Source organism: Cucurbita maxima, unplaced genomic scaffold (assembly GCF_002738345.1).
Source record: "Cucurbita maxima cultivar Rimu unplaced genomic scaffold, Cmax_1.0 Cma_Scf00001, whole genome shotgun sequence".
NCBI lineage: Eukaryota > Viridiplantae > Streptophyta > Magnoliopsida > Cucurbitales > Cucurbitaceae > Cucurbita > Cucurbita maxima.
In genome coordinates this window covers 799,969-821,348 of record NW_019272017.1, presented here as the reverse complement: position 1 = coordinate 821,348, position 21,380 = coordinate 799,969, and the positions used below count along the sequence as shown (strand labels likewise).

General features: G+C 35.9%; 5 protein-coding genes across 7 annotated transcripts; all 5 read right to left on the bottom strand.

Annotated features, from left to right (window-relative positions):
* Positions 1-1,567: 1,567 nt before the first annotated feature.
* On the bottom strand, positions 1,568-4,978 carry LOC111491800 (probable signal peptidase complex subunit 2). Its single transcript, XM_023140846.1, has 5 exons — positions 4,812-4,978; positions 4,550-4,701; positions 4,157-4,238; positions 1,958-2,100; positions 1,568-1,872 (listed from the first exon to the last, which is right to left on the bottom strand). The coding sequence occupies exons 1-5, from the start codon at positions 4,890-4,892 to the stop codon at positions 1,776-1,778; spliced, it is 555 nt and encodes a 184-aa protein (XP_022996614.1). The 5' UTR covers positions 4,893-4,978; the 3' UTR covers positions 1,568-1,775.
* Positions 4,979-5,479: 501 nt separating this feature from the next.
* LOC111491332 (peroxisomal nicotinamide adenine dinucleotide carrier-like) lies at positions 5,480-11,019 on the bottom strand. Of its 3 annotated transcripts, none has more exons than XM_023140220.1 (11): positions 10,851-11,019; positions 10,640-10,729; positions 10,475-10,552; positions 10,249-10,323; positions 9,612-9,742; positions 8,926-8,980; positions 8,390-8,500; positions 6,668-6,736; positions 6,344-6,595; positions 6,124-6,178; positions 5,480-5,816 (listed from the first exon to the last, which is right to left on the bottom strand). In XM_023140220.1, exons 2-11 carry the CDS (start codon positions 10,718-10,720, stop codon positions 5,623-5,625), a joined length of 1,101 nt encoding a protein of 366 aa, XP_022995988.1. In that variant the 5' UTR covers positions 10,721-10,729; positions 10,851-11,019; the 3' UTR covers positions 5,480-5,622. The 3 variants fall into 3 exon arrangements, with proteins under 3 accessions (XP_022995988.1, XP_022995997.1, XP_022996004.1); XM_023140229.1 differs by having other exon boundaries at positions 10,899-11,019; XM_023140236.1 differs by having other exon boundaries at positions 6,344-6,412; positions 6,491-6,595; positions 10,640-11,013.
* A 1,886-nt stretch (positions 11,020-12,905) lies between these two features.
* LOC111491522 (probable aquaporin PIP1-4) lies at positions 12,906-14,266 on the bottom strand. The gene is made up of 3 exons (XM_023140474.1): positions 13,523-14,266; positions 13,302-13,442; positions 12,906-13,219 (listed from the first exon to the last, which is right to left on the bottom strand). Exons 1-3 carry the CDS (start codon positions 14,165-14,167, stop codon positions 13,127-13,129), a joined length of 879 nt encoding a protein of 292 aa, XP_022996242.1. The 5' UTR covers positions 14,168-14,266; the 3' UTR covers positions 12,906-13,126.
* A 1,246-nt stretch (positions 14,267-15,512) lies between these two features.
* Positions 15,513-16,840, bottom strand: LOC111491532 (probable aquaporin PIP1-4). Its single transcript, XM_023140486.1, has 3 exons — positions 16,133-16,840; positions 15,841-15,981; positions 15,513-15,767 (listed from the first exon to the last, which is right to left on the bottom strand). The coding sequence occupies exons 1-3, from the start codon at positions 16,775-16,777 to the stop codon at positions 15,675-15,677; spliced, it is 879 nt and encodes a 292-aa protein (XP_022996254.1). The 5' UTR covers positions 16,778-16,840; the 3' UTR covers positions 15,513-15,674.
* Positions 16,841-19,172: 2,332 nt separating this feature from the next.
* Positions 19,173-21,266, bottom strand: LOC111491481 (60S acidic ribosomal protein P0-like). The gene is made up of 5 exons (XM_023140407.1): positions 20,822-21,266; positions 20,615-20,683; positions 19,999-20,097; positions 19,523-19,915; positions 19,173-19,424 (listed from the first exon to the last, which is right to left on the bottom strand). Exons 1-5 carry the CDS (start codon positions 21,074-21,076, stop codon positions 19,278-19,280), a joined length of 963 nt encoding a protein of 320 aa, XP_022996175.1. The 5' UTR covers positions 21,077-21,266; the 3' UTR covers positions 19,173-19,277.
* Between the last annotated feature and the right edge of the window lie 114 nt (positions 21,267-21,380).

Sequence of the window (21,380 nt, the reverse complement as noted above, 5' to 3'; positions counted from 1 at the left end):
TAATCAAAACTTGTATTTCATATTGTATTAATGAATTTATAAATTTTAAAAATTTAAAGATTTATTAATATTCCTTAAAAAAAAGAATAAAATAAATACAAACAAAAAAAAAATTGAAACTTTTAATTTGTTTAAGAGAGTACAAAAGAATATTATTTGAGAAAATAAAATAAAATATTTAGTGGCCAATGTATTGATTTTCGAATTTATTGCAATTTAATTGTTTATTTAAAAAAATACTAAAATAACTTTTCCGTATTTTTTGAAAAAATTCGAGTCCAAAAATGTTTAAAACACACATTCATGTATTTATATAAAATACTCGAGGCTGTAATTTCTAAAATAACGATAAAATTGTGTGATAAAGTAATAAAAATTTAATAATTTATAAAATAAGTTAATAATGTCTGTATAATTAATATTTTTTCTTTTTGAATATATTGTACTTTTTAAAATTTGATAGAATACAAATAATTTAATTTGTTTAAATAAATATTTAAATAAAATAATTTTATGTCGATTTTGTGTACAATGTCACATTTAACGTGAAAATAAGTACATAATTTAAAGTAAAAAGATGTAATTAAAATTAAAAAAAAAATAGATTCTGAATTAGAAAAAAAATAGAATTAGATGCTTAATTAATTAGAAGAAAGTAAACCCTATCTTTCGTACAATTTTGACCCAAAAAACAAAGAAAAATGGGTAATGGGTGCTTTTCTTTTGAATTAAATTATATAAATATTTAGATTAGGGAATAATAATTAATCACTTTTAAGCTTTTTGACAATCGGTGCACTCCACTTTGATTAATTCTTCTAATTTCCCACAATTCAATAATAATAATAATAATAATAATAATAATAAATTTATATAATTTTGGTTTTAGAATATGATTTCTCACACATTTATTTATTTGAGAATATTCAAATTGAGTGGAGAAGAGCACAGAAACCAATTCTAGTTTTAATTAAGAATTAGATTTGTTTTGAAAGGGAGATGGGAAGCCTTTTTGCAATAAATAATTGAATGTGACAAAATAATTATTGAATTGTTGATGCTATTACCTCATCAAATTCTAACCCTTTTTTTACCATTATAAGCTAATTCATTAAATCATACTCTTTTTGCTTTTTACCTTCATATATATATATATATATACGAGGGAAATTGAATGTAATGAATAAAATTGGGAAAGAAAATAAAGTTGGAAAGGGCAATGAGTATGAACAGTGAGAATATGGGTATTGATATGTGTATGGCTCGGGAATGGTTTTCTGAGTTTAATTCGCATAAGAAACCTTCTAGAATAAATATTTATCTGTTCCTTGAATTCATGGTTCAGGGATGCATAAACATTCTCGACTCGACATGTTCGAAAACTACTACACAGAATTTTCATCAAAGCAATCATCAAGGGGTGAAAATTTAACTTTTAAGGATTGGGAAGACGTTCAAGAAGCATATAAAAAAAACTCCCATTAGTTAGAATGAAAAGGAAACATTTTCACCTTCTCACAGCATTCGAAGTGTTGAATTCAAACAGCCATGCCACTTGCTGTTTTCATATGGGAAAAGACTTTCAGAAAGTATTCCTATTAATGCATTAAAGAGATTAGAGAAATGTGGGATCATCCTGTTTTAGCTTCTAAAGTCTATTAATCAAGGAAACGATAAGTAATATCTTCTGGGGATCTATAAAGCACAATAAAAATTGAAAGCAGTTACTTTCCTCGAACATAAGATCCCCTATAATACGAGGTTTGTGTAAGAAATCACTTGCTCTTCTTCGGTTCTTTTGCATAATCATCGATCAGTGCTTCAACATCTTTCCAGAAGAGACCCTCAACCAAAACTCCATCCTTAGTGAACCTGCAAAGATGGTATATTTTGGGTTGGTTATACAGTAAATATTTTAGAAACTAGATTCTAGAATAGTGTAGAGAAAGAAAGAGACCACCGGGTGACACTCTTGGTAAATTCCACAGGGTTATTAGCGGAGATTGATTCGGGGTCTGAACTAGATATGCTCAGTGTATACAGATCAGAGAATCTGGGCAATTTTGAAGAGACTACCAATCCTGTGCTGGTGAAGGATCCCTGTGTGCAGAGAAATTGCAACACAAGATTACCAATGACCTCAACAAGTTCAGCATGTATGTAGTTTCAGAAAGCAGGATCATTTTCATGCATAAATAGAATTGGCCATTATTACTTTATAAGATGCAGAATCCAAATTGTCCCGAGATTCTTAGAACCTAAGTACACATGATGTCATTCAATTATCATCCTTAAAATGAGAAGAGAAAAAAACATAACCGTAACCCTCCTTTCCTCCCAACCCCCAGAAATATCCAAATAACAAACTCCAAAAATGAAAGGACACTGATTTAATACAATATACAATAGCTCCAGAAGAAGAAAAAAAGGCTAAAAGAAAACTTCCAGATTACTAGTCACTGAGAGGCAAAGAGTTTGATTCTTCTGAAATGTCGCATTTTACTCGGAAAAATTTATCAACGGAGAAAACCAACCCAGTGAATAACTTCAGTGCCATTTGACAAGGGACAGTTCGAAATTTAACATAAAAGTGCAGAGCAGAACTCAAGAACTGTTCTAAAAGGCAGTTCGCTGTTTTTCTGTTATCAAAATTGTCTGTATGAATAGCTTTCGGGCAACTAGAAAAGATCAAACTTGCAATTGTTATTCACAAGCCGATGAAATTGGAGGTAAGAACTTTGGTTATTCTAAAAACGTATCATATCTGTCTTATCCAAACAACGTATTATCTAGGAGAACAAACTAAAAGAGAAAGGGAAAAGGTTGCTTCAGAACAAATTACACAAATAACCTTTCAAATCACCTTTGTTCTAAAAGGCTGGGATTTTTTTTTTTTTTTTTTCTTTTAAGAAGCCAAACTTTATTGACTATATGGAAGAATACAAGGGCATATAAAAAAACAAGCCCAAAATGACCTAGTGACCGACGCCGACAAGGTGACGTTAAATCTAACGATCTCCAAACCATACTCACTTTTCTTCTCTTCATTTCAAAAATCCTATTGTTCCAATGCCAAATACCCCACAACACTGGAAAGAAGCTAGCCTACCACAAATGTCTCATCCCCTAAAAGGAGGATGCATAAGCACCTCTTCCAACATAGAATGTCCATCTCTATCACACGCCCCACTTACCCCAAGCGATCTCCTCCAAAAATCCCAGAGGTTGTTAGCAAACTGGCACTCCCAAAGCATGAGCCAAAAGTCCCTCACATGTCTCCATTAAGGATACACCATTGCAGGTACAACACTAAGGAAGAGTGTCTTAGAACATGATCTAAAGTGTTAACCTTCCTAAATAAAACTTATCACGCAAAAAAAAAAAAAAAAAAAAAAAATCTTCTCTTTAGGAATTTTAACCTTCTAGAGAGAGGAAAAAGATAGAAGCCTCCAATGCATCAACTGAAGCATGGGAGAGAGACATAGAGTGGAAATAGAAATGACAGGAGGAACCCCTAGAAGGATCAAGGGTCCAAACTCATACATCCCTCCTCCCAGAAATAATAAACAAATGAAAAAAGATAGAAAGAGACTCATCAAATCAACCGCCTCCCTACCAATAAGAGGACACCAAAAACTGAAGGAAATGATGAAGGATGGGATAACACAGAGACCACTGAATACAACCTCTTCTCCAAAAGGAAATGCAAAGAGGTTTATCGCCCACCCAATGGTCCTCCCAAAAATAAATACCTGAGCCATCCCCAACATGGCTCCACATGAATCCAAGCAATTCATGCTCCACATGTACTCGAAACTGCTAACCATCCAGAAGACAGTAAACTACCTGAAGAGTTTTGCCAAGCTTATTCTGAAGTCAAAACTCATTCTAAACGCAAGTTAGGCATAGATGATAGAACCAAAAAGAAAAAAAAAAAACGTACATCTTCGGCAATGCTCGTAGAACTTTTGTGGTTCTTTGAGCTTGTTATATCAGAAACCCTAAAATGTAGCCAAATAGACATTGCATATCTCAAGAGCCCCAAAAACAATGCACGACAATTATATATAATCATGATGTTAATGCTTTCTTTAGTGGTCATAGACATAAAAATGGGCTAGAAAACACAAATGTTCTAGAAGTTAAACAAACTTACCGCAGGAGGATAGGTGAACAAAATTGCGTTCTTCTCCTTGGTGTAGACGATAAACTGCAAGATCCCGTTAAATACTACATACTTGCCAGAGTTAAAGATCACATGAGAGCACCAGAAAAAACATCTACATTTACATTTTCATTAAACGAAACAAGACCTAGTAAACTAAGAAAATGACGTCAAATTCATCGTACAACACGCTTCTGCGCCCGAACATGTATATGACAACAGAAAATAAAGTGGAAAGAAGAGAAAACATCCACCATTTAACCCAATATACATTCCCATTGAATAACGGAATCAAAAAAATGAAATTCAATCCCTCAACGGGAGATCTGAACTAAAAACGCGCAATTCAGACAAACCATGATCATACGAAAAGAAAAAGGATATAATATAATGCAGCCGATCAAGAAATCGCGATTCTCAGGGAATTTTTTTTTGTAAAACTGAGCGACCAAAGCTATGATTATGATGACAGTGCCCATAATCAATTTGACATTACTCAACCTCACGTCTTCAACATACCCGCGACTCGTCACAATCTGCAACGCATCGCGCAAATAAAGGTGGATTTCAGAGAGAAAGAAAGAAACCTAGAGAAAAATTGACGCGAAGAGGATCTGAAGAAAGCGAGTATTATCGATTCAATTACCTCAGAGACGGATTCGTCGAGTAGGTGTTTGAGGGAGTGGTGATCCAGGAGATTGGCCTTCTTCGCGTTTTTGGTCGCCATTTTTTGATATCTTTGGGTTTCAGTTCTCCTCGCCGCCTGCGAACTGAAAATGGGTTTGTCTGACTTCAGAGAAAGAGAGATATTTTTTCTTTAAAAGAAAAATTAAATTGCAAATTTGGTTATTGATAAAAATAAATAAATAAATAAATAAATAAATAAATAAAATTAGTCATTAAACTAATTTCATAAATTATTTTAAATTCTCCTAATTTGTTTGCTTAATCTGCTAACCCTAAATAAATTTAATTTTAGAAAATTTGAAAAGATAACATTATGTCTTTGGAATCTTTCTAAATCTGTATTCTATAATAATAAGATTAGGGTTAGTGAATATTTAAAGGTTGAGTTTTTTTTTTTTTAATTATTTTTTTAGTACAATATTATAAAAAAATCAATTAATACTAATTTCTTCGAATTTTAAAATAATATTAGAGAAATGATACGTGAATAAACTGATATACCTCCTAAATTTAGACTATGAGTATAATTTATTAATATGAAAGTAACTATATAATATAATCCCAAAATACAATAAGATCAAGTTTATGTATTCTTATTTTTCAAACAAATCTTATGCCTATTTTTCCAGGACACAAATTTCCTAACAATTTCCAATAAGGGTTTGGTTAAGAATACTTCACTAAGATGAATAGGAAAGATTGTAGAGAGAAATTGCAGCCTTGGATAGCTTCTTAAAGACCTGTAATGGAGTCATATAAGCATTATCAAATCATTGAGGCTTTGAGTTTGCTCTGCCAATGGCACCCTTGGTGAGAAGGAATCGAGTACTCCGAACCAGTTCTTCCTTCACCATGAACAAGACTGCAGCAGCCAGAACACTCTGGACGATTTTCGTGCCCATCCCTTTGTAAAATCCGTATACTCCTTCGTATCGGATCATTTTGATGATGGCATCAAATGTGCCTGGATAAGAAGTGTAAGATCAATTTGCAGGACAAGAACATTGGTGACTTACACCAGAGAACAATGCAGAAGGATACAAGCAATATAAGAACTTGCGACCTACGCTGGTAGCTGCGGTGAGTTTAAAACAACAACCTAGGCCAACCGATTCGTCTCTCGAAACCTTCCTTGCTCACACATATAACTAAAATGGCCAACTACGCCAACTGGTGATTTTCCCTTCTTATTCATTTTCGAATAATCGTGTTTTTCATCTTTTAGCCACTACTTTTTAATGGCGGAAGATACTATGTTCCGAATAACAAACCTTTGTACTGATGTCTTTTGTCTCCAGCCACCACCTGTTTTGCCTGAAGCCGAGCCTGAAAAGAGAACAACTTCGATGAGATAATTTAAACAAATGCATGCTAGAGAAAAATAAACACGAATCAACGTTCGAACATAATATGAAAAAGTATTTACGAACGCATCAAATGTTTTTAAACTATTTTCTTCGCAAGCTTTTGTTTCTACGATTATCGAAATACCTTCACAACTAGAAGAGGATAGGTGACTACAGTAGCTCCAAGTTTTGCCAAGGCACCAAGTAGAAATATCTGCACAAGTAACCAAATGTGTTGGCTTGTAGTCAACACGCGGTGACGATGAGAATTACAGGTGAGGGTAAAGGTTACCTCCAATGCAGTAACTCCACTGCCAACTTTACGTAAGGCGCGTTGTTTCTTCAACTTGTTCAACATTGTTTCATACAGCATGAACTGTATAGAAGGGTTGCTAACCTGTGATCAAGAAAGGAATATTTAGTAATGTTTCCTCATGCATCAACTCAAAAGTTTCTTTCCCACACGTACCATGATCAATGTTGGGATTACCCCTTTCCAGAAACCCCTGATTCCAGCTTCATCATAAAGCTCCTGAATCTGAAATATCGATTCATGTTTTTGAAGAAAAAAACTTGGTCAAATATATCCAGATTCAAGTCTGTTTATCATGATAAAACGAAAAAGAGACAACTTCAATGAGAGAAAAAACATACTTTACTAATAAGTTAGAGCTGAAAGATATAAAAAGAGAAAATGAGTAGTGCTTTTAGGTTTGGGGCTTAAGAGATATCAGTTAGTCTTTTCAATCTTGAGCAATCGGTTTACTTCAGAGGGACAGCTGCTAGCAGTCATTATTTTCAGCTACTCTGGGACAACCATTCAGATGTCACTAAAAATTTGTCCACTAAAGGGAGAAGGGAACTTCTCATGAATATGAAATTCTCACCGCATGCCCCATTTCGGTCAAACGGATAAGAACTCAACCCAAAAAAGAACCTGTGGTGTGTCCTTTTAAATACTAGATTCCATAGAATCTAATTATGATCAGAAGCCTGAATAACCATATTGTACGAGCGGCTATTGTGATGTCCCACATTGGTTGGAGGAGAACAAAAACACCATTTATAACGGTGTGGAAACCTTCCCATAGTAGACGCGTTTTAAAGCCTTGAGGGGAAACCCGAAAGGGAAAGCCCAAAGAGGACAATATCTGCTAGCGGTGGGCCTGGGTCGTTACAAATGGTGTCAAAGCTAGACACCGGACGACGTGCCAGCCTTCTCGTTGTTCCCCGAAGGGGGTAGACACGAGGCGATGAGCCAGTAAGGACGCTGGGGCCTGAAGGGGGTGGATTTGGTGACGGTCCCATATTGATTGGAGAAAAGAACGAGTGCCAGCGAGAACGCTGGGCCCAGAAAGGGGGTGGATTGTGATGTCCCACGTTGGTTGGGGAGGAGAACAAAAACATCATTTATAAGAGTGTGGAAACCTTCTCCTAGTAGACGTGTTTTAAACCTTTGAGGGGAAGCTCGAAAGGGAAAGCCCAAAGAGGACAATATCTGCTAGCGGTGTGCCTGGATCGTTACAACTATGGATCTACATATCCAAAACCAATTCTAGCAGACACAACAGAGAAAAGAAAAACTAATTACCAAGAAATCGTTATGCAACAGCCCAAGCCCAGCGCTAGCAGATATTGTCCGCTTTGGCCTGTTACGTATTGTCGTTAGCCTCACGGTTTTAAAACGTGTCTGCTAGGGAGAAGTTTCTACACCCTTATAAAGAATACTTCTTTCCCCTTTCCAACCAATGTGGAATCTTTAATCTACCCCCTTTGGGGCCCAGCATACTCACTGGCACTCGTTCCCCTCTTTAACCGATGTGGGATCTCACAATCCACCCCCTTCGAAGCCTAACATCCTCATTGACACATTGCCCAATGTCTGGCTCTAATACCATTCGTAACAGTCTAAGCCCACTGCTAGCAAATATCGTCTGCTTTGTCCCATTGTATATCGTCGTCAACCTCACGATTTTATAACGTGTCTGCTAGAGAGATGTTTCCACACCCTTATAAAGAACGTTTTGTTACCCTCTACCAATGTGGGATCTCATACGTTATAACTAAGAAACTATAGTAGCTGACTATTACTTAAGCAGTTCAGTCCAGATAAAACATGTCTGCCTTCATTCATGCAACAAAGGATTCATAACTACTAAGGAAACTAGTACATGGATATTTTTTTACTTACAGCATGAGTGGTTCTGTAGGAAGGAGGATTGACTGCTGCCGGAACAGTTTCATCCAGAGGAGTCAAAGGTGCTCCACCAGGTAGAGACGGCTTTGAGACCTTTTTATGTGTCTGAAGAATTAAAACACAAATGTTGTCATTTAAAAATTTTAAAATCATGAAACTGCTACTTACAGTAGTTTAGTTTACGATGATCTTGAGGAAAACCAACATCAATAAGTGCAATTAAATAGAATTTTGGATGTACACAGATACAAGGAATAGCTTTAAGATTTTTAGCCCCCATCTTTTTCTTTAAACCAACTTTCATTAAGATGAATCGAAGAATCCGAACGACTAAGGAACCAGAAAATGCAAAGCCAGAGCAGGGCTTACAAGAAGAAGCAGAAGAACAACCAACACTTAGTAGTAGAGAAAATAAAGGCAAGGCTATCACTAGAGGTTTATATTCAAGTTACTGAATTGAATCCAAAAGGGCTTAGATACTATTCTCAACCCTTAAGGGCAACATGAAGAATACATAACTATATCATTACCTGCATCCGTGTAACAACCACCCATATCGGATTTGTCAACAGTACGTTAACACACCTAAAGAATCAAAATATTGTAGAGAAATTAGAAGGGAAATAATAAAAAACTGAATATTGCAGATGTTTTGCGACCTATTTTAGTTGCATTTGAAAAGGCTTAATTTGGCTGAAGTAGATAATTAAATATAATGGAATAATGCATTCGAAAATGGACGCAAGATCTGCAAACATAGGATGCAATCGAAATTCTCCTATGTTTAATCTCATTGCTTTTCATCCGCTTTCTTGTCTACAGTATCCCTTTTCCCTTCAAGGACTTTTTCCTTAAGGTTTTAAAACGCGTCTATTAGGGAGAAGTTCCCACACCCTTATAAGAATACTTTGCTCCCCTCTCCAACCGATGTGGGATCTCACAATCCACTCTCTTTGGGGGCCAGCATCCTCGTTGGCACATTGCCCGATGTCTGGCTCAGATACCATTCGTAACAGCCCAAGCCCACCACTAGCAAATATTGTCTTCTTTGGGTTTTCTCTTGGAGTTTTAAAACGCGTCTATTAGGGAGAGGTTTCCACACCCTTATAAGAATGTTTCGCTCTCCTCTCCAATCGATGTGGGATCTCACCGAAGGTGTTTACTAGGAAGATGTAAATCATAAGGAACTCAAATCAAAACCACTCTACTAACAAACCCAGATACAGCAGCCACCAGAAGAGAGGAAAGCATCCCAACTGATCCGTCTCCAATCCCCGCCTTCATTCGTTCAAGAGAAGCAGCTTCAGCCTTGCTCCTGAATATTTGGTAGAAATAATAGTAAACACCCTGTACCCAAGAAAAATGTTTGTTCAAATGTAAGATGTCATGGATGTAAATAAAGAACACAAACTTGTTCTTTACTGGACCCAAATGGGCAATACAGAAAAGCTAAACATATATCAATGTAGATTTTCCCTCCTAGAATAAGTAACAAGGTTAACATTCTGCCATTTCTATGTCATTCATCACTGACAATGAATGAATTGGATGCTTAGAAACACAAGTTGTTGCCTTCTAAATATACAAAACAGATTGAAACTGCTCTTTCTCTAATTCTTTGTACCTATATAATCTTCACATTCTGAAAATCTAGGAGTCCAAATTACAAAGAAAATTGAAAATCTACGTTGAACCAAGAGTTCCCCCCCTTCCATCTACCTCCATCCAACAGAAAGAGAATTGCATTTTCTAATCCTAACAAAGATCATATATCAACAAAACCCACTTTATCATTAAAATTTGGAAGTGTATGATATCATAGTATCAAGTAGACCAATCAAATGGGTTCTCACCTGAGACACGGACGTACCCACCAGAGACGGCCCCAAGCCACCATACAGCCGGTCCCATCCTTCATGTTTTACAACCTGTTCACGAATCAATCAAAGAAGTCATTTCCCCACCCATTAGGCAGACATTTATACTGCCACTGCTCGAATTGAGTTCGGAAATCAGCAGCATGGTTTTCCAACAAGAACAGTATATCAAATATTGTAGACAAGGAAATTTTGAAAGCACCTGACACATGAGCTGCAATGTTCCAAGTTTCCTCTTCTCGTTCTTCACATCGCGTTCTGTTTGCTGCCGAGTATTCACCTGCAGAACAAACCAAACGCCTCTTGAATTCAACAACCCAATAAAATTTCGGGGTCTATAAACATGAAATTTAGTGGAAGATTTTACAGTTTGAAGAGGGTATGTGATGAGTTGAGCAATGACCCCTCCTCCAGCTCCTGCCAATCCATTGATCAACGCATCCGACATACTTTCCCGCTAAAACCCAACACGAGAAAGCGAAAAAAGGGTATATCAGAGGACAGAAACTGAAGCAAAAGCGCTATTAATTTCCCGGGAAAGTGCACCGGAGCATTGACGGGAAACAGAGAGATCTAACTCAAACTTATTTGGAGAGGAACCATGTACGACTTTGGCTGTGTTCTACCCGAATGAAATTGACATTTCGATGGCCTTAGCTATGTGAGAAAATCTCGACGACTTGAAGATGGGAAATAACGCATTATTTTCTAATAAATTGAGGGAAAGGGCAGGTTTTAATTAATGGGTTGTTGATTAAAAATCAATTTATTGGTTCTTCATTATTCATGTGCTCAAACTTCAAATCAAATGTCCAACTTTCAACCTCTATATTATTCAAAATGTGAATCTTTACAATTTCAAATTAAAATGAACTAATTATATTTTTTATTTTCAACATTTAAAAAGATATAAGAAATATGCATTAAATTTAGATATGCAAATAATTTCATACGACATTGAATTGACATTGCAATCCTTCAAAAATTACTCAAACATGAAAATAAAATTAATGATAAATATTATGATTTGTTAATGTTATTTTTGTAAGAATATCCATTGGAGGCATCAATATATCAATTTTAATATAATTGGACTGAATTAAGTATTGTATTTTAAATTAAAATTTATTATAAACTGAAAAAAGAAAAAAAGAAAATGTTGGACAAATGTGGAAATTTGACCATTTTACCCTTTTAGAATGAGGGTATAAAAGTAAATACGAAAATAATAGTCCATGGAGTCTATCCGATGAACTTCTTGAGACGTGTGCCGGACGTGACGCAACTTGTTCCGGAAACGAATTCTGTTATGCTTACCTTTTTTTTTTTAATAAAAAAATACTCAACCAATAAAAATTAAAAAGATACATATTTTTCTCAATATGTAACTAAATTGAAATCATTTCTTAAATTAACGTTGTGGGCCGGAAAAAGCCCAATGGAATAAATGGGATAAGCCTCCTGGACCTAAGCCCAGCCCATCAGAACTTTAGGATATAAATCCTTTGCCTTGACTTCGTAGTCAAGGGAAAATTGGATTATTGTAAGGAGAAGCTTACTTGCATGTGGTTAACTAGAGATTCAACAATGATCGTGTTCGGATGATGAATATCCCACATTGGTTAATTTAGGGAATGATCATGGATTTATAATCAAGGATTTATAATCAAAGAATACTATCTCGATTGGTATGAAGATTTTTTGAGAAGCCCAAAATAAAGCCACGAGAGTTTATACTCAAAGTGTACAACTCTCTACTACGGTAGAGAGTTGTGTTCCTCTCATATATGTAAGAGGAAGATATTTACCAATTATGTTCTCCTTTTTTTTAGGTTTTATAGCTTTAGTTAAGTCTGTTTGTGAAATATTGTTTTTTTTTTTATTTTTAATTTCAGAATTAAAAAAAATATTTAATATGTTATTGATTTAAAGAGTTAGTGGATATCTATTTTTTGTTTGATTCCCAATTTCTTGATTTTTTTTTCTTTTTTTATATTTCACTATCTTTGTACGAAATAACTATGTTTCGAGTTAAGAACCGTGGGAGGAGGGAGGTATAAAAATTACTAAGAAGTATAAAGACTCAATTTTTCAACTATGTTGTAAGCATACTATTTCTGGACGTGGTAAAAGAGTTCATAGAATAATATGCATTGATAGCAAAGCCAATGCAAGGATGGGTGAGATGTTGTAGCTTTAAGAGAGAGAGAGTAGAATCTAAACTACCACACACATTACTAAACCACGAGAACTCCGAGAGTGTATTAGTTGATTCACTTCGATAAGAAAAAGAAAATAATTAAATCATAAGAGCTAAACGTAAGGGTATTTTGTCTAATTGATTTATTAGCGGTTTTTTTTTTAAAGAATAAAAAAGAGGTAGTTAATGAGCTAATTTTATAAAAAAAACAAAGTCTTGAGAATTAATTATTGATTCAATCTTATCGCTTCCCATTATTTATATTTCATTGTCATCACACTATTATTTATTTCCAAAAATAATAAATTAAAAAAAAAAAAAAAAAAGAAGCATTAATATACAATAATATCCTGCTTGCCACCGCAATAGCGATAGAGATCGAAAGTATTGGGTTGAGAAGTAGGGCCTATAATTGTCTTTTACGTTACCAATATTCGCACAAAGAAAGCAGGTGGAAGAGTGGGTTTCATTATTTTCTCCATTTTTTTTTGCCCCTTAAATTGACCATACAAGCTTTCATAGCCACACACACATCCATAATTACACATCACGCTCCATTCACTTACAAATTGAGGGCCCCACGCTTCGAATCTCCATAAACATACAAACACCAAAACACACAAACGAAATGAAGGGCTATGATTCGATCACGTATCACTTCGACTTGAACGGAATGGCTCTGATCACAACTTGGTGGTACAGAGCTGCCAGAGCAGCGCCAATGAATGGTCCCACCCAGAAAATCCACTGCAGTTAATCAAAATTAAGATTAAGTTCAAATTAAGATTAGGATTAGGATTAGGATTAAGATTAAGATTAAGCAACGCACGTGATCATCCCAGGCTTTGTCATTGTTGAAGATGATGGCAGCACCCAAGCTCCGGGCTGGGTTGATGCCGGTGCCGGTGATTGGGATGGTGGCCAAGTGAACTAAGAACACCGCGAACCCAATTGGCAACGGGGCCAGGATCTGTTCAAACATTTTGAATTCTTACAGTTTTAGCTCAATATATGTTTTAGATTTTAATTTTAATTTTTTGTTCTACTTACGGGAACGTGGGAGTCTCTGGCGCTACGTTTGGCATCGGTGGCAGAGAAGACGGTGTAAACAAGGATAAAGGTGCCGACAATCTCGGCACCGAGGCCATCGCCCTTGGTGTACCCTTTGCTGACCATGTTAGCACCACCGCCGAGCCTGTTGTAGGGCTTGGGTTGGAAGCCCTTCACAACCCCGGCGCCGCAGATGGCTCCTAGGCACTGCATCACCATGTAGAAAATCGCCCGGGTCAACGACAGCTTCCTCGCCAGAAAAAGCCCAAAAGTCACCGCTGGGTTGATGTGTCCACCGGAGATTCCAGCCGTGCAATAAACCAGCGCAAAAATCATACCACCAAAAGCCCAAGCGATGCCCTGAATTCCAACGGTCTTGCACGTGTTGCCGTTGGCTTCATTGGACCGGACGACGCCCATGACAGTCAAAACGGTGATGTAAAGGAAGAGGAAAGTGGCAAAGAACTCCGCGATACCGGCTCTGTAAAAGGACCATGAAGTCAGCTCCTCTGGCTCGAACAGTGGAGCCGGCGGAGGCTCCTTGTAGTCCTTAGCATCGTCCTGACTCTGCGCCGCCGTCCCAATCGGCTGCCTCTCGTTGAACTTGTTGGCTCCGAGCCTCACATCTTCTTCCTTCCCTTCCATTTCTCTAAACTCCTCTGTTTCTCACGGCGGCGGTGGGCTGCGGTTGTCTTTAGCCAATGGCAGTAGTGAAGAAAGCGGTGAGGAGGAGTAGGGTTATAAATAGCAACGCAAGTGAATTTAGTGATGAAAATAACGGGACCCATTTAAAATGAAAAGAAAAAAAAAAGGGTATTTTCTAGTAATTAATTTTTTTTAAAATAATAATCACAACCGACCAATCATTTCTCTGGGGTTTTCTGGAGAACGGTGCAAAATGACAGAGAAGGGCGGTCGGTTTGGCGGATAAGTGTGACACGTGGCAAAATAATAGCCACAAAGGAGTGGTAGAGTGGAATAATGGTAATAATAAGATTATGATTGTAGTTTCGAGTGTTTACTGGGGGTAATTATGGAATTTCACCAGTTGGGACCGAGTTGGAAGTTTCGAGATGAATCTGTGGCTGGAATTTAATTGGATATGAATAAGGACTGAAAATTTTGTGGAAATTTGATGTATTATTGTTTACTTTAAGGGTTTTAATTGGATAATATTGTTTTTTTTTTAAATAAAAGCATACGTTTATATACCATTATTGTCCAAAGGCTATATGTACCGAATTCTTTTGACTTTTTTATTTCATAAGACTAAATTTATGTTATGATATACGATGAATATTGCAATTCAAATAAATGATAAATTAGATATTGAAAAAGAAAAAAATAAAAAAAAATGAAATATTGGTGGAAAGAAAATAAATATTTATTATTTGTCGAGAGTAAATAAATAACTAATCTAAATTTTAAAAGAAGATTAATTAATGTGGAATTAATTAAAAAACGATGAGTTGATGATAACTAATGTTATCGACCTCCTGCAATCCGTTTAATATATCAAGGTTAAATTATTAAAAATAAATTAACACACATAAACTTGAGGCGGTGTATAAATTTTTTTTTAGCATCTATTAATATTTAATCTAAAAGTTTTGGAAATATACCTTTTTTTATCTAGAAAATTATTGTTATTATTTATTTTGTTTGTTTTTTCTAAATTGACCTCTTACTAAAAATACATGGATTTAAATTAAAATCGGAATGAAAAGAAAATATGACCAAATAAATATAATTTTTTGAAGGAGATGTGGGAGAAATGGAATGACAATGAATCATCCGTTGGGCTGCAGCCGCCAGCTGATGGTTGGCCATACACTTGTAAAGCTATTGGGACAACACTCCACATGGCATTAGCTGGTTGGGCCTTGGTTTTTTAAGAGTATTATTAAAGGTTTTGAAAATTTATGTATAATTTTTTTTATTAATTTAGCCTAAATATAATATAATTATATTCATTTTATTTGGAGAAGAGTTTTTATGATCACAAATCTCGAACACTTAATCCATTAAATTCACACTTCATTTCACACAAAAACATAGATCACGAGGAGGTAGGCATAAAATTAAATCGGGATTTCGACAATTGATTGATGATGAACAAAGGCATTATTATTTAACCATAATCTGAAAATCTTCACTTGGACTTGAAGGGTATGGCTCTGATCACCACCTGGTGGTACAAAGCTGCCAATCCTGCTCCAATGAACGGTCCAACCCAGAAAATCCACTGCAAAACACAAAAATCAAATATGGTTTAATTAACCCAACATTAACATTAACATTATGATTAAAACACCCACGTGGTCATCCCAGGCTTTCTCGTTGTTGTAGATGATGGCAGCGCCCAAACTCCGAGCAGGGTTGATGCCGGTGCCGGTGATCGGAATGGTAGCCAAGTGAACTAAGAACACTGCGAACCCAATTGGTAGCGGTGCCAAAATCTGTTCAAAACATTTCCTTTAGTTCTTATAATAAATATTCTTTTTTTTTTATCACCTGTCTTGTGTATAAAGTATTCTTTATTTGTAAATCCACGAAGATTCTTAAAATTAACTGACGTAGGACTTTCATCGTCCAACAATTTTTACTCACCGGAACATGCGAGTCTCTGGCGCTACGTTTGGCGTCAGTGGCGGAGAATACAGTGTAAACAAGGATAAAGGTACCGACGATCTCAGCGCCGAGGCCGTCTCCTTTGGTGTATCCTTTGCTGACCACGTTAGCTCCACCGCCGAGCCTGTCATAGGGCTTGGGTTGGAACCCCTTCACAACACCAGCGCCGCAGATGGCGCCAAGGCACTGCATCACCATGTAGAAAACGGCCCTGGTCAACGACAGCTTTCTCGCCAGAAGCAACCCAAAAGTCACCGCCGGGTTGATGTGCCCACCGGAGATCCCAGCGGTGCAGTAAACCAACGCAAAAATCATACCACCAAAAGCCCAAGCGATGCCCTGAATTCCAACGGTCTTGCACGTGTTGCCGTTGGCTTCATTGGAACGAACCACGCCCATGACCGTCAAAACGGTGATGTAAAGGAAGAGGAAAGTCGCGAAGAACTCCGCGATTCCCGCTCTGTAAAAGGACCATGAGGTCAGCTCCCCCGGCTCGAATAACGGCGCCGGCGGTGGCTCCTTGTAGTCTTTGCCATCGTCTTGGCTCTGTGCCGCCGTTCCAATGGGCTGCCTCTCGTTGAACTTGTTGGCTCCCAATCGTACGTCTTCTTCCTTTCCCTCCATTATTTTCACTTCTTCTTAGATCTCTGTGCTACGATCCAGCCATTGGTGGGGCTATATATATATATATAAACAGGCTTTACAATTTTCATATATATAATTTAATATCAAAATTCTATTTTTAACGTACTGAAAAATAATAAGAAATATTTTTGAAGAAAAAATTCAATTTCCCATGAAATTTCATTTCACCCCATAATTTCGTCTCAAATAAGTCATACAGGCTGAGATAGAAAAACAGTATTGTGACAGCGTGTCATGGTTGAAATCAAGTTTGGGGAAAAAAACCCTAATTTGGGGTGGATGAGGTGACAGAGCTACAGCCACCTGTCAGAATATACACATGTCTTATGCACCATTGGGATTCTTTTTAAAATTATTATAGACAACTGTGCCCTCTAATCTCCGTATGATTTGACAACTCTTATCAATAATGCATTTAACCAAAAATGAATTTAAATTTATATATTAATAATAGAGACGTTTACTATTTTATCCCTATCTCCAAGCTATAACTTCAAACTAAATAAACGTAAAAATAAAGGAAAAAATATATTGTATACATTGATAAATAATTGTTTAAATTATTAAATACATTTAAATAAAAATTTGGAGTTGGAAAAAGGAAATAATTATTGAATTAAAAAAAAGAAGTGGTTGTTAGGGATTAGTGAATGATTTGGATAAGGTTAATTAATATAATTAAAACAAAATGATAAGGAAGTAAACAAAATTAAAATATAGTTTGGAGATAAGATTCCAATTTTTTTACGTTGCCAACCGCCTCTTTTTTTTCGGCCATTTATTTCATTAAAAAAATATTACCTGGCAATCACATGATGGTGGGACCCAGGGTCCCAACCACTTCTTTTTCCACATTTTTTAATTTAAAAATTAAATTATTATTTATTTCTTACATACCCTAATCTTTTTAAATATTTTCTTCCAAATTCTTTCTGCTTCATTAGAGTAGTTGGGATTAAATTACTCGACCGACAAATTCAGGTTTTTTTTTTTTTTATTTTTTTTTTAAGTTAATTTTTTTCGAAATTAACTATATAGTATGAAGTTGAAACAGTGGAATTTTCATTAAATTGCAAGTTGCACCAACATTTGTGATTTTTTAAATTTGTCCCAACGACTCTTTATTCCGACATTTTTGTTTGTTCGGTTTTTTGTTTTTTTTTTTTTGTCAATAATGTTTATTATAATATTTTGGGTGGCTCGATAAGAAGCCATAAAAATAATTATTTTGGTTTTGGGTTTTTTTTAATTGTTTTATGTATTTGTCTATTTGGGAGCCCTGAATTTAATTACTATTTATTGTATGGGTTACAATGAATAGAACAAAGGAAAATTTTAGGACGTTGCAAACATGAATTTGTCTTGAAGGCTTTATAGAGATTAACAATAAAAATATCCGGAGAAACTAGGGGTATACACCCAGCTCTGAATTATAAGGGTTCGGTTCATGTTAGCTTGATCCATCCCAGAAACATTAACAAAAAAAAATAATAATAAAGAGATCAAACGACTAAACGAGCCAAATGATCTGATAAATATTTCATGAATAATTCGTGCAAAGATGATTATTGGTAAGGATTTTATCAAATCATTAAAACTATTTATTATTAGGTGGATATGTAATATATTTATGATTTGGCCAAATGTGATTTTTATTTTATTGTTAGCTAGAGGAATTAAATATTTGACAGGGAGTATGATTTATAGTATTTCAAGCTAAAATGCATGTATTATAGTGAAAGTAGCATGTTCATGTACTTCATCCTCAAAAAAGTTAAAGGTCTCAACTCGATCAAAACTCCAGTCTAATGAGTTTAAGTTCTTGGTTCTGAATCGAACCAACTTTTAACTTAGAAGACCATGGTTCAATGCTTGATTAGGTCACTGAGCTGAACCTACCCATTGGATTAACTCATTGAACATTAATTATTTAATTTTTTTTTTAAGATTTCCATAATTAAATTTTATTCAATTTAAATAGGATTCCTATTGGTACTTAACTTATTTTGGTATTTTGCTATTTTTATTTCATGATTTTTTTTTTATATTATAAAGTTTCTTTCATTATTTAATTTTAATTAATTTTAGAGCTTTTAAAAATTTGATATTGACTAAAATGTATGATATTTAAATTATAAAAATATATTTACAAAAATTTAAAATTTACTTTTTTTTAATATACAAAGTACACATTATTTTTTTTAACAAATGCGCATTTTAGCATGAACATGTTTCGGAGGGGTCTGTAGAGGCCGTGGAACAATGAATAATTAAATAAATCTATTCAAGTTTTGGTTGCATGCACGGCCGGCGCCGCTTGTCATTGTGCGTGTGTGCGTGTGTGCAGCAGATAAACTTCCGCAAATCCTTTGGATGATATGAAAAATAACACCATTGCTAACTTGTTGTTTTTGTCACATAAGAACAAAATTCTCAAAATTCCCAAAAACATTATGAAATCTTAAATTTAGTAAACATATTAATCGAACAAGCTGAAACCCATGTCATCATCAGACTCTTCTGCTGGCTCTTCCTTCTTCTCTTCCACTGCTGCAGCAGCTGCAGTGGCAGAGCTAGAATCAGCAACAGCAGAAACAGCCACAGCCGCCACAAACTTGCTTGGATCCTGTACAACAGCAACTAGGTATCAGCAACAGCAGCTAAAGCAAACAACAAGATAGATTCAAAGAAAGGCAAGAACTTTGTACAGAAGTGAGACAGTACCTCGAGATACTCCTTAACTTTCTCGGCTTGTGGGAACGAGTAGTCGGTGGCAACCGCAACAGCAAGAAGATTTTTGTATGCATTGATGAGCATGTGTGGTGCAGCAGCCAGAGTTGGGTATGAAACGGCCAATGACAATGATGTAACCATGGAAACACCCAAGGCAAACTTCTCGAGGAGATCGTCCTCGGTCAGATCAAGCACCTCAGGGCTGAAGACTGAACCATTGTCATAAGCAGATAGAACGACCAGACCATATGAGAATGGCCTGATTCCTAGCTTGGCAAGGAGAGCAGCCTCGGAAGATCCAACCTTCTCACCCTTCTTAATAAGCTCCACGGGAGTGATAATTTCAACGGTACCCTTGTTAATCTTGGTAGGAATGTTAAGAACCTGTATGGAGAAGAATAAAAAAAAAAAAACTCAGATATCATTCATGGAAACTGGTGGTTTACTTTGTAATCAAATTTACAAACCTGGAAGAAGGACGTCTGTGATGGATCAAGCCCTGTGTTGCCTGGTGGAACAATGACATCAATGGGAGCAACCAAACCAACACGAGCAGGTGCTCCAACCTACATAATTTATAAAATCACTTAACATCTAATACTAGGAAGAAAGATCCACCTTACCCAATTCATGGAAAATTTTGAAAAAATTACAAGAATGCAAACAGAAGAGAATGGATCGTACATGACTTCAATCAAATCAATGCCTATGCCCGTCCAAACACTTCAGCGAACAAGACAGATTTTTCAAAACAATTAACGATGACATATTCTACAATAACAATCTAATAATCTTGACAATACAAAAGCAAAGCAGTAACTTCAAGGCTAAAATTTGTTCCCAATTCCTAAATGCCATGTCCAGCATCTACAGACATGTTATCAAATTGCCAAAAATTGAATGAATAAATACATGATGTCAAAGATTCACTATAACAATCAATTATTCAGCGTTAAAGAAAATGCAGCTTAAAATTTCAAACTTAATGTGGTTATCCCATTTTAGTAGTATCTATATGAAACACTAAAAGAGTATCTATCCAATGTAAACACCGAAAAGAACAGCATGTAGTAGTCTACACACCTTGTATTTGGCCACCTCTTCACTGACTTCCTTCAAATCACCCTTTGTGAAGATCAACCCAACATTTCCCTAATACAATCAATCACCAACGTACCATGTCAAACATTTCAATTATGAACAAAGTTTTCAGGCAGATACTCAAACAAAAAGAAGACAACAGAAAAATGGAAATTCGAATCAAAATACAAAACCCAAAACTTTACTTACCACAAGAAGGGGAAGAAGACTGAGGTAAGCCTTGTTTCCAGTCTTCTCAGAGTGAATCCTCACAGAACGCTTCATCATGGTGTTTTTTCCCATGAGCACAGTAGAGTCACCACGGAGACCCTTCCTAATGTTCTGGAGCTGGTTTGATCCGACATTGTCAGCGGCCACAATCAAGACCTGACTGTAATCATCGAGAAGCTGGCAGAGCTTGGCGTCGTATGCGACCTTTTTTTCAGCCTTGGTAAATTTCACCATTGAATTGAGTTTCTGAAAGAATTCTAAGATAAAACAAAAAAGGTTAATGGAATAAAGAACAAAGAAAAACCGAGGGCCAAGACGAAGCCGGTGGCTCTGTCAAGGCGGACAGCGGAAGCTATGCCGTCTCTTTAACCTCAGTTAATTTAGGGTTTTGGACAACTCCTGGGGAGCTTAACAGACTGGTGGAAGATGACAATGGGCGCTGGTTCGGTTTTATATTATGTATTTTGGAAATTAGGATTTCGTATAAACCTAGATCCAACGGTCAATGTCCAATATGGGCCATACGCTTTAAGAGCCC

Coding starts and splice junctions, on each gene's coding strand:
- LOC111491800 (XM_023140846.1), bottom strand. CDS start 4,892: ATGGCGACCAAAAACGCGAAGAAGGCCAATCTCCTGGATCACCACTCC. Junction 4,702..4,811: donor TCGACGAATCCGTCTCTGAG/GTAATTGAATCG, acceptor GATGCGTTGCAG/ATTGTGACGAGTCGCGGGTA. Junction 4,239..4,549: donor TTGATCGGCTGCATTATATT/ATATCCTTTTTC, acceptor TAACTCTGGCAA/GTATGTAGTATTTAACGGGA.
- LOC111491332 (XM_023140220.1), bottom strand. CDS start 10,720: ATGTCGGATGCGTTGATCAATGGATTGGCAGGAGCTGGAGGAGGGGTC. Junction 10,324..10,474: donor CATTGCAGCTCATGTGTCAG/GTGCTTTCAAAA, acceptor ATTCGTGAACAG/GTTGTAAAACATGAAGGATG. Junction 6,737..8,389: donor CCTACAGAACCACTCATGCT/GTAAGTAAAAAA, acceptor TCGATATTTCAG/ATTCAGGAGCTTTATGATGA.
- LOC111491522 (XM_023140474.1), bottom strand. CDS start 14,167: ATGGAAGGGAAGGAAGAAGATGTGAGGCTCGGAGCCAACAAGTTCAAC. Junction 13,443..13,522: donor CCAGAGACTCCCACGTTCCC/GTAAGTAGAACA, acceptor ATGTTTGAACAG/ATCCTGGCCCCGTTGCCAAT. Junction 13,220..13,301: donor ACAAAGCCTGGGATGATCAC/GTGCGTTGCTTA, acceptor GATTAACTGCAG/TGGATTTTCTGGGTGGGACC.
- LOC111491532 (XM_023140486.1), bottom strand. CDS start 16,777: ATGGAGGGAAAGGAAGAAGACGTACGATTGGGAGCCAACAAGTTCAAC. Junction 15,982..16,132: donor CCAGAGACTCGCATGTTCCG/GTGAGTAAAAAT, acceptor TGTTTTGAACAG/ATTTTGGCACCGCTACCAAT. Junction 15,768..15,840: donor AGAAAGCCTGGGATGACCAC/GTGGGTGTTTTA, acceptor TGTGTTTTGCAG/TGGATTTTCTGGGTTGGACC.
- LOC111491481 (XM_023140407.1), bottom strand. CDS start 21,076: ATGGTGAAATTTACCAAGGCTGAAAAAAAGGTCGCATACGACGCCAAG. Junction 20,684..20,821: donor GTCTTCTTCCCCTTCTTGTG/GTAAGTAAAGTT, acceptor TGATTGTATTAG/GGAAATGTTGGGTTGATCTT. Junction 19,916..19,998: donor CACAGACGTCCTTCTTCCAG/GTTTGTAAATTT, acceptor TTCTCCATACAG/GTTCTTAACATTCCTACCAA.